The following is a 10,821-nucleotide window of genomic DNA, read 5'->3' on the forward strand; positions in this document are numbered from 1 at the left end:
GTGTAACGTTTATTTTTATTTTAACGATAATTTATATTAAGATTCTAAATTATAAAAGGTAATAGCATGTGAATGGGTAATTTAACGACCCTTAGGACATTCACGCCCTATTTTTCATAAAAAATTTTATAATTTAGTTAAAAAATATATTTTAAATTTTACTCATCTTTTAAAAACTTCCTACATTTAATTTTCTATCATTTCTCTATTCTATTAAAATAATATTTTTATATTCTTTCTTTATTCCTTTTTTCTTTCATTTCTATTTACAAATTTAACTACTCAATATTTTTTTCTTATTTTTTGAATTATTACTCTAGTAAATATTTTAAACAAAAATTTAAATTATTTTTTGTGGGTATGATAATATTTTTATAATTCATTTTTTTTATATTTTCGTAATTATTTAAATTATTTTTAAAATTATTATTTAAAATTATAATAAATATAAATATAATAGAAAGTCTAAATAATTAGAATAAAATATTAATAAAAAATAATATGGAGATTTACAGTAATTTTTTAAATATAGAGAATCACTGTACATTTTATAAATACTTTTTCTAAAATGGAGATCCAGATGTAGACATTATTTTAAGCAAAACCCTAAAAGTTTTATCAAATTATGAGAAAAAGTATCATTTAAATGGAATGAAATAAAATGAGATGAGATATTTTGAATAATAGTAAAATTTTTAAATTAAAATTAGATGAAATAATTTATAAAAAAATATGTGTTTAAATATTAAGACGATAGAAGAGATTTGATAAAAGGGTGTAATCTATTGTTTGGATAGCAACTATTTATTTACTATTTTGTACTGTTTTATATTATTAACTTATTGTTTTGTACTGTATATTTACTATTTTACTGTTTATATACTATTCTCATTAAAATATTAATATCTTATTTTTATTTTGACTAATATATAGATAAATTAAAATAAAAATAAATTTTAAGTGAAATAATTAAATGTAAAATTAGGTGATATTAAGGAAAGCATGGGTCTATGCCGACCGGTGGGAGTTCTTACTAGCTATTTAAAAAAAAATTTTAACATTATTTTTTCATATTTTTAAATATTTAAAAAAAGAATTCATAATATTATTAAATAATATTTTCTTAATCATCATTAAGTAAAAATAAAAATAAAAAAGGAAAAAAGAGGAGCGGCAGCTCCAGGATCCGTAGCCTTTTCCATTATGCAAATTATGACTTTGCATTGCCCTAAACCAATGAGCATTCTCATTGATTTTTAACTTCTTCGACATTCCCATTGCGTCTCCTTAAAGCTAGGTGGCTGGCTACTACCTTGCCAAGGCTCAAACATCATATATATATATCAATTAATTAATTAAGGAAACGCTTACTTCCCTTATTGCTCGAGACAGTCAGACTATCCATATCCTTCCCTACCGACAAGCACATCTCACTTCTCTGACGCCTGGTTTTTTCTGAGAAAGAAATGGCGGACTGGGCTCCCGTAGTGATCGGCGTCGTACTGTTCGTGCTGCTCACGCCTGGGCTTCTCTTTCAGCTACCGGGACACAACCGACAGCTGGAGTTCGGCAGCTTGAAGACCAACGGCAAGGCCATAGCTATCCATACTTTTATCTTCTTTGCTATCTACGCTGTCCTCATCTTGGTCGTCCGCGTCCACATCTACACTGGCTAATCCCGGATTTTGTCTCTGCTTCTCTAGGTTTCGGTTTCTGTTCCAGATCTGTATGTGTTTTATTTCTTTCTATGATACATGTGATACTTAGTCAATAGGATATACAAAAAACACAGATCTGTCGTCTGTCATGATTCGGTAATTAGATTTCTGCTGTTCATTATTATGCATCTTGGCTTCGTAGCATGAGTTCGATTTCAGTAGGAAGCGAGTAAAATCTCTATTATTATTCTTTTAAATAATCCAATGGTTTAGGTTTTATCATCTCAAAAGGATAATTTACATCGCGCACAGCCTCGACCTGGAATAATAAATTTGGATGTAATTATCAGATTCGCATCTCAAAATAATTTACTTTCTCATCGTAGTTTGGGTTCTCGTACTTTGTGTCACGTGTATTTTTATTTTAACGATTATTTATATTAACATTCTAAATTATAAAAGGCTGATAGTTTGTAAATTGATAATTTTAGTGGTATGAGTTGCTTATAAAGAAAAATAGCATTTTTTTTTTAAAAAAAAAAAAAAAAATGCTTCTCACGGACACTGGCTGGTTTCACCCATTGACAGCACCAGCAGATGATCACCCAATCCGACATCTAGCCAATCTGTCGCTGACTCACCCAGTCCGGCGTCAGGCTACCATTGACCTTTATTCCTAACTAGAAGAAGTTGTTGTCGACGACAAACATCTAAAGCATTGATAAGGCTGGAAAATTAGGAAAAAAAGCATCCGTATATCTTTTAGATGGACCTACTTGCTATGGCCTTATGGTAATATACGAAGAAATAAAGCAAGAAGAATGAGTGATACTTATCCTGCGATCGAAAAAGAAACAAAATCACTGATTTTCTTTCAATTTTTCTTTTTCTTTTTTGGATGAAAATCTTTCTACTTGTTTTAAAATTTATACATTAAATATAGTAAAAATATTTACAACATATATTCTTTTAGAAATTCCCATTTCACTCCGCAACACATTCAGTATATTGCTTCAGATCTACACCTGAAAACGATAGTGAAAAAGAGGTATATCGATTTGCAGATGGGAGAGCTACTCACGAATGGAGAGGGGTGAGGGAATTTGCAGAGAGGAGAGAGGGGTGAGCGATCTAGGTTTGTGATTGTGTTGTGTGGTTACATTCTTAATCCGATGGATGTGCTACGTGGTAGCATATAATTGGGAGCTGTTTTGAGGACTTGAACAGTCTGACTGGGTAAAATATTTTTCCTTTTTTTATTGTACAAAACAATCTCTCTCTCTCTCTCTCTCTAAGAGTAAGTAATACAAATATCGATCACCTATCACACTTTGGATAGGAATTATAGAATTTCTTCGCATCAAAAGCTCTAGTTCTAGAAATTGTTTATCTTATAGCGTTAGATTATGAGCATCACGTTAATGGATACCTTATACTATGGATTGATTTAACTCATTGGATTGGACCTTATGGCTATTGATCATATTTGATCAATTTTTATTTTGTAGATTTAATCACTTAGAAATATGTAAGCAAAACCTTTAGAGGTAGAGCACTAATTTATAGAACAAAACTTCAAAATAAAAGTTAATATATTCAATCAATTGCCGAGATGTGTGTTATATTCAGAACACATTTAAAAATAGGCCATACGACCCTTAGGTGTGCTATTTACTGAACAAAAATGCTATGCTTGGTTGGGTCTCGACTAATTTTTTTTTTTTTTTTAAACTTAGTAATTAAGAAAATGTTTTTTTTAGTGATATTGTGAAATTTTGTTTAAAAAAATGAATGTAAAAATATATATATATTTTGTTCTTTCTCAGGACGAACTCGTGCTACATCCTCTTTATTGAATCCAAGGTTGAGTTTCCTGTGCTTACAATATTTGCCGGTGCTTTACACGATTTTCCAGACAAGTTTAGACTAACTTGCCTTCTATCTTTTTAGTGACGTGATAGCTGATTATGATGGTCAATAGAGATCACTAACTTCTTGTCTCTCTCTCTTCAAATTGAAAAATAATTGACGGATGAATTACGTTTGAAGATAATAAATTTTTTTTATTGGTATTGGATATTTAGGAACAGCCGTGCCGACTAATCTCGGGGGTGCAAGGCCTTTGATAAGGAGTTTTTTATAAATAAATATCGGATAATTTAAGAAAAAGATTTTTCAATCCAATGATCTTTAGAGATTGTTTACACTTATAAAATTTTTGAACTTTAGACTGAGGGGAGTATACCCCCAAGCCCCAGATCTTTACCACTTGAGCTATCCCATAATAAATCATGCCCTAAGCTTCTTAAAATGTCACACTAGTAGATAAGCCCAAAGAAGAAGCATAATGAAATTAGAGAAAAACTTCTTGCCAGTAAAACCTTATTGAGAGGACACTGAATTTATGGACTTTGCATTTGATGTAAGCGTACCAACCAACAGCAAAACAATCAACGAGGAACACATGAAGGGATATTAAATTTGAAAACTCAACAAAGAAAAAGATACAACAACAACAACAACCCCATCTTGAGGAGGTTTAGACAGGGGGTTGAAGAAAAAGCTGACAAGTTTGGGGATGCTGAACAGAGTTTAGATTAATTAACGTGTATGTGAATACCAATTGCAATGACCAATATGGTGAGTACGCAAAAGAATATAATAGCATGAACCAGAATGGCAATCCCACTTGTGCTCATGTTTCCGAACTCCACCACCCTTGTTCTTGCCGGCAATTGGAACAGCAGCCCTGGTGAGAAGAGGATGAACAAAATAACCGCAACAACAACCGGCCCCCAATCAGCACCCATCTCTCTTTGCCTGTCTGTATGTCAATTTGTCTTCAATTGAAAAAGGAGATTTGGAAACTTGGAGGTTTCTCTAAGAGTACGAATGAGAGAAGACAAGGATGTGAACTGCCTAATATGTAGAGAAACGAATGATACGAATTTCCTTGGTGGTGAAGGAGATGGGGATGCTAAACTTGGAGAGAAAAAAGAGAGTGGGTTTAAAAGAGAGGAAAGGTATGCTATGGTAGTGGGGTTTGCTTTTTCGGAGATGGAAACAGAGACCTTTTCTTTCATTAGCTTCAAATAATAATTGTTCACGACAAGCTTCTTTTCAATTGCTTTAGAGATTGATGAAGGTGGAGTCTTTATTAAAGAAATCATGCATAAAGAGAAAATTAGGAAAGGAAGTGCATCAGTGCATGTGTAAAGGTGTTGTCGAGGCTACGCGTGTTTTGAATGCTTCGTCGTTTGGTTTACGTATTTACAGAAAAGAGCTAAACGCGTGCATTGAGGAATGTAGGGAATACAGCAAGTGAAAACAGGCAGATAATTATTTGAAAGAAATATGGTAAGGACCAAAACCACAAGTCGGCCACCCTTCAGAGTTGAACTTCGAACAGGTTTTTGAAGTGAGCTGATGCCAAGAATTAGGAACCCTAATTGGGCTGATATAATGTTGGACTTTGGAAGTTAAACCCAGATTGAAGAATCAAACAAAAACCTATAAAAAAAGGCAGGTCCAAATCCCATATGCAAGCCCATCGCTTTGGTGTTCCATCCATACTAAAATACTAATATATGTTGCATTGTCGAAAAATATATTTATTATTAACTTTTTCGTAGCATAACCCTACATTCCCTGATTTAGCAAGACATAGCCGTCCTAGGAGAGGAAAGAAGCCAGATGAAGCCGAACTACTGGATTTGTATTACATTGCTGTCAGTGTTGAGTTGTGTTGCATCGAAACCAATGTCAATCTGCCGATTCTGGAATCTCTTTATCTTTGAATTTCTCACTTTGTCCTCATCGTGTGGCTTTCTTTCTTATTTACGAACCCACCAACATTAAATGATCTCTTTACCCCCACTGCTCATTTAATTGGTACTTGCTTCGTTTCGAGTGGCGATAGCTGTGGTGATAGCTGTGGTGCTGTTGACGCCAGGGCTGTTGTTCCAGCTGCCAGGCAATAGCCGAGCGGTGGAATTTGCGAACATGCAGACGAGCGGAGTATCCATATCAGTCCACACCATCATCTACTTCGGACGCATCACCATATTCCTCATTGCCATTAGTGTTCATATCACCACCGGATAATTTTATGCATCTGTAAACCCACCTCTTGTTTCTCCTCCTGATTTTGTATCATTTTTTTTCTCTCTTTCATCTGAAGTTGTTCATCAGCAAGGTAGTTAATTAGAACGAAATGGTGTTGTACTTCGTGTGGCTCCTTAGCACCATCTCTGAAATATCTTACATGCCTTTTTGCTTGAAATTTGGGAAAATATTTTTTGGGTTCTGCCTATTATATCAATAGCCCGCAGCTCGACTTTGTATTATCTTGTTAGTGCTGGCCAGGCAATCAAGCAAGAACTGCGCTGCTGTCTTATCAGCACATGAAGAAGAGGACGAGGAGAAGAAGGTTTGCAAAAGTTGTATTATTGATATAATAATACAACAGCGGAGAAGGTTTGCGCTGCAGTCTTAAATCATTCCATTCATCACAACAGCGGAGAGAGCATACTTCATGACCGTGGAAATTTCAGACGGTCTCGAAAAGTTAGCCAAATTTTCTGGTATTCGTAAATCAAACACGATCCCACAATCAGACAAAGCAATGGTAACCAAATTCTAAAAGGAATACATCAACCAACCAAAAGCTTCAACTTTATAAATCTTACCTGTTCTCCTGTAAAAAATGTGGGCAATTGTGGCATTCAATCGGGCATTTCTAGCTGAATGGAACTATGCTACTGGAAAAAATTGACTGAGATGCAATTCAAAATCATTCACACTGCGATTTTCACTTCAGAGTTCAGACCCCCAAAACCCACCCTAACATAAACTTTTAACTTTGAAGACCCTTTCTATAGGTTCACAAATAACGAGTAACAATACTTCCAGCAATTGCAATTCACAAAAAAGCCAATTGTGGTGTTTATTTGGGTTCTTTAACAAGAATGTTTCCAACTGGACAAATTTAAACTGGTTCTAAATAATAAGGAAATATTTCAAACCAATTTGCAAGAAAGTACACACTCAAAATTTACAATCAAGCACAATATGTGCAACCACAACAGAAACACCACCCTAAATCTACGCCCGTCATTCAAATGCTACAGTTTAACATCTACAACGCACCTAGTGTTAACATCAATGGCAGACGTGTACCCATCCACCCAGACCACATAATCCAAGTTAGCATCTTGCCATATAACCGTTCAGGAAAGCTAAACTTAACGTACAACGTACAACTGAATGCTCGACATCTTTGATCGCGTGACCGGGTTTTAACTTTGTCTACTTGGGCATTTCTTATAAACTAGAATACAGTATTAAAAGCCATGCTCAAACCGTCTAGTTGCAGAAAAGAACAAAAACCATCACAAACTGAAAAAACCTTTCATCAAGCATCGGGTATCACATAGCTTGTTAGGCAGTCAATGAATTTCTTAAAGGTCATTCCTGATGAACTCGTGAGTAATAGGGTAAAGAGGAATACTTAGCAATTGCAGTGACTAATATAGTATCACATGAAGATTGAAGATTCTTTATGAATAATAACACCAAAAAGTACAACTCCAAAAAGGCCGAAAACGAAAACCCTGCAGTTACGTAGCATGAAAAATGCACTGCAAGAACTTTGGCACTCCCCAGCCAAGTCGGTACGATCCATTAGTAGACAGGGCCAGCATAAACATTTCGATACATTGTTTTTTGCTAAAGAAAAAAAAATTATCCTACTAATATGTTGTTCACAATCTAGCTAACCTAAAAAATGCTCACTGGTTTCTGGCTTTCCCACGCTTCAACAAGCTGTACGCCTCAACTTTCATAGCTCCATGCTGGTCCAATTAGCACCCGGAAAAATAGTTAACAGGGTGGCTCTCTAACCGTTATCCGTATAAAATCAATACAAACGCAATTAAATGGAACAAACAGATAATCTACACTAGGACTAAAATTGTAACCTTAAATGAGAGTTTATGTTGATGTTAATTTTAAACTCTTGTACTAGATTGGCTTGATAAGCGAGCAAAGCAAAAAAGATGAAAGAAGTAAAGAAATGGAAAAAATGAAGTAGAGGCTCTTACTAGGAACATAATCATTCTTGTCTGAGGCGGCGGGGCAGATAATGGAGCGGCCCAGTTCAGTCAAATTGTAGACGATCCCAGCGAAGTAGAAGAGGAAGACAAGCCCAAAGACCAAAGGCATCAGTATGAAGCCAATGAAGAACGTGACCGATCCGAAGAGCATGAGAGCCACAGAAATCCCGAGAAAAAGCGAGCCGAAAGCGGCGGGAGACGAGGTGGGGGCTTGTCTGGACGACGAAGCCTCCAACTGCCCGCCTGAATGTAAGGTCGGAAAGGGAAGGGCTAGGGGAGGGGATGTGAGGAGGTGGATGATCATGGAGCAGAGCTCGTAGAAAACCCTGGATTGGGGGTCTTGATCTCTCATGGTACTTGGGAGGAGGAATTCCTAGCTTTGATTTTTGCTTTGTTCAGAGCATTCACGAATCCAAAAACCCAAAACTTTATCTGTGACGATTGGGGAGAGAATGTTACGGGGAGGAGGATTTGGGAAGATCGAGACAAGAGGATAAGCACTGCACCGGTGGCACGGATCAGAACAGAGAGAGAATCATCAGAGTAATGAAAGATAAAAATGTATATTACGGTAAATAAAGAGTAAACTATTACTAAATATGTTGCCTACTTATATTTTTTTTTTATTTTTTTCTTACAGTTAAAAAAATACTAGTAGTGAATTTATATATATATATTTTTATTCTTTCTTAATGATTAATAATTTTTAAAAATAATTAAAAAAAAACTCATTTATACTATATTTGTTAGTCACCTTAGTATTGTCTAAATAAAAATTTTATTTATCATTTCCATATTATATATCATATATAATTTTTTTTTTCTTATCAAATATGTGGTATATGGATTATTAGTGTAAGTATTCAATTAATTTAAGAAAAATAAAATTAAAAAATTAAAAATAAATATAGTATGTGATATATAAAGATGATGAATAATAAAGCTCTACGAAAAATATTGGTATCCAAGTGACAAAACAAATTTATATATTGATCATATTATAAATTTTTTTATTATAAAATATATCTAACATATTGTATTAAATTCTTTCAAATTTTTAGAAATTTTCACAAGTTTTCGAGATTTATTAGAATTTTTAAGATTATTAACGTATAATTAGGATTTTTCAAAATTCTTCCAAATCAAAATAAACATTTTTAAAACCAAAAAAAAAAACAAAAAACAAATTCTATTTCAAATTCTCAACTTTTAGTCTAATTATTACCTAATTATTATTCAAATAAAAAAAATTAATACAAATTTTCAAAACAAGAAATCATCTTAAAATTTTATATTCAAACAACTTTTCAATTTTATCTATTCACTTTTACAAACTCAAATATAATGATTATTTTAAAAAATATTTTTATTAAAATTTTCTCTTTCATTTCTCAATAACAAACTTCAAAGATTCTCAAAATATTTCCAACGTTTTTATAACCAAATATGGGCAGTTAGTATGTAAATTTTTTGAAAAACACTTTAGACACAAAGAAATCTCACATACTAACGTGATATATTGGGAATGTGCCACGTTTCCTAGTTTTCTCTTCCTTTCTCTCTCCCCCCCCCCCCCCAATTTTTTTTCCTCCTCCCCTGTGCCCTCTCTCCTGCGCCAACCATGAAGAGCATGGGTAACTTCGATGGTGGCAGGAAGAGCATGAGTTGGTCGCCAGAGGAAGGGGAGGTCGGTGGTAATGGTCTGGTGGCTTGGGGACGGCGTACAACGGCACTACGGTAGAGAAACTGTGGATACCCATTCAGAATAGGGTCTTGCAGGGTCAATGGGGCTACCACAGTGGGGAGGGGGGCTTCGACGGTGATTGAGAGAGCATGTGGTTGCCTAAGGAATGGGTGCTCGGTGGTGGTGATCCGGTGGTGTGGAGATAGCGCATGGCAGCTGCGGTGGAGTGGAGGGAAGGGAAGGAGGGGAGAGCATGGAGAGAGGGGGGGATAGGAAAAAAAAAAAGATACATGCCACATCAATATATGAGATCCCTTGGTATTTCTAGCAACTGCCAAATTTTTTTATATAAAATTTGTATATAAACTTAACACTTCATATCTTGTGTTCAAAAGAAAAAAAAAAGAAAAAAAAAAAACACTCCATATATTATTCTATTAAATGTTATGTCCATATTATTTACATGCCGTATTTAGTAACGGTAAAACTTATATTTTGTCTCCTCTTAAAATTATAAATATAAAAAGTATTTATACAAAAGGTTATAGAAAGTTTTAAGTCTTTGTTTGGTTACTTAGATAAAATAAGATAAAAGTTGAAAGTTAAATAGAATATTGAAAGAATATAAATTTTTAAGATAATTTTTATTTCGAGATTTGAAAAAGTTTAATTATTTTTTATATTTTATTTAAATTAAAAAAATTATGATAATTAGATAAGATGAGATCAGAAGATTTGTGAAAATAGATGAAGTTTAAACTCAATTGATTTCAATTTATCTCATTTAATTATTAATCATCTTAAATTTTTTAAATTTTTACATAAAATATAATAAATAATAATAATATTAATAAAATAATATTTTATTTAATTTTTAATTTTTATTTTAATTCCTCTCATTTCAAGTAATTGGAATTTAATCTAATGGTGGACGGCGAGAGAGCTGGGATCTTGTTGGGGCTTGGTGTCAGATAATTGGGCCCGATCTTTCTTAAAACCATTGAAAAGGTGAAGCCCGCTTGCTCTGTCTTCCTCGCAAAATATGATGGTTTTTATTCTTTTTTTGAAGTTGCAAAATATGATGTTTTAATCAGGATTCAGGAATGCCGGTCCCACTCTGGAAATCCTAGTACTATCGAAACAAGACAAGTCGAAGAAAAGTCACAACTATACGGTAACTGATTTAAAAAAAAAGAAAAAAGAAAAAAAAAAAAAAAAGAAGAAGACTATATGGTTACTGGTTTCCGTCCGCTGACGACAAAAAGCACAATGGTAGATGTTAACGTGACACATCATATGTCAACACGTGGCCTGCAATTAAAAATCTAAACTAATATTAAACATTTATTTTATTTTTCAAAAACTT

At 33.7% G+C, this 10,821-nt stretch overlaps 2 protein-coding genes across 2 annotated transcripts; both read right to left on the minus strand.

Annotated features, from left to right (window-relative positions):
- Nucleotides 1-4,108: 4,108 nt before the first annotated feature.
- LOC122302763 lies at nucleotides 4,109-4,605 on the minus strand. The gene has a single exon (XM_043114178.1). It carries the CDS (start codon nucleotides 4,466-4,468, stop codon nucleotides 4,256-4,258), a length of 213 nt encoding a protein of 70 aa, XP_042970112.1. The 5' UTR covers nucleotides 4,469-4,605; the 3' UTR covers nucleotides 4,109-4,255.
- Nucleotides 4,606-7,191: 2,586 nt separating this feature from the next.
- Nucleotides 7,192-8,313, minus strand: LOC122302761. Its single transcript, XM_043114177.1, has 2 exons — nucleotides 7,760-8,313; nucleotides 7,192-7,510 (listed from the first exon to the last, which is right to left on the minus strand). Exons 1-2 carry the CDS (start codon nucleotides 8,121-8,123, stop codon nucleotides 7,491-7,493), a joined length of 384 nt encoding a protein of 127 aa, XP_042970111.1. The 5' UTR covers nucleotides 8,124-8,313; the 3' UTR covers nucleotides 7,192-7,490.
- Between the last annotated feature and the right edge of the window lie 2,508 nt (nucleotides 8,314-10,821).

The sequence above is a fragment of the Carya illinoinensis genome, chromosome 3, assembly GCF_018687715.1.
Source record: "Carya illinoinensis cultivar Pawnee chromosome 3, C.illinoinensisPawnee_v1, whole genome shotgun sequence".
Lineage (NCBI taxonomy): Eukaryota > Viridiplantae > Streptophyta > Magnoliopsida > Fagales > Juglandaceae > Carya > Carya illinoinensis.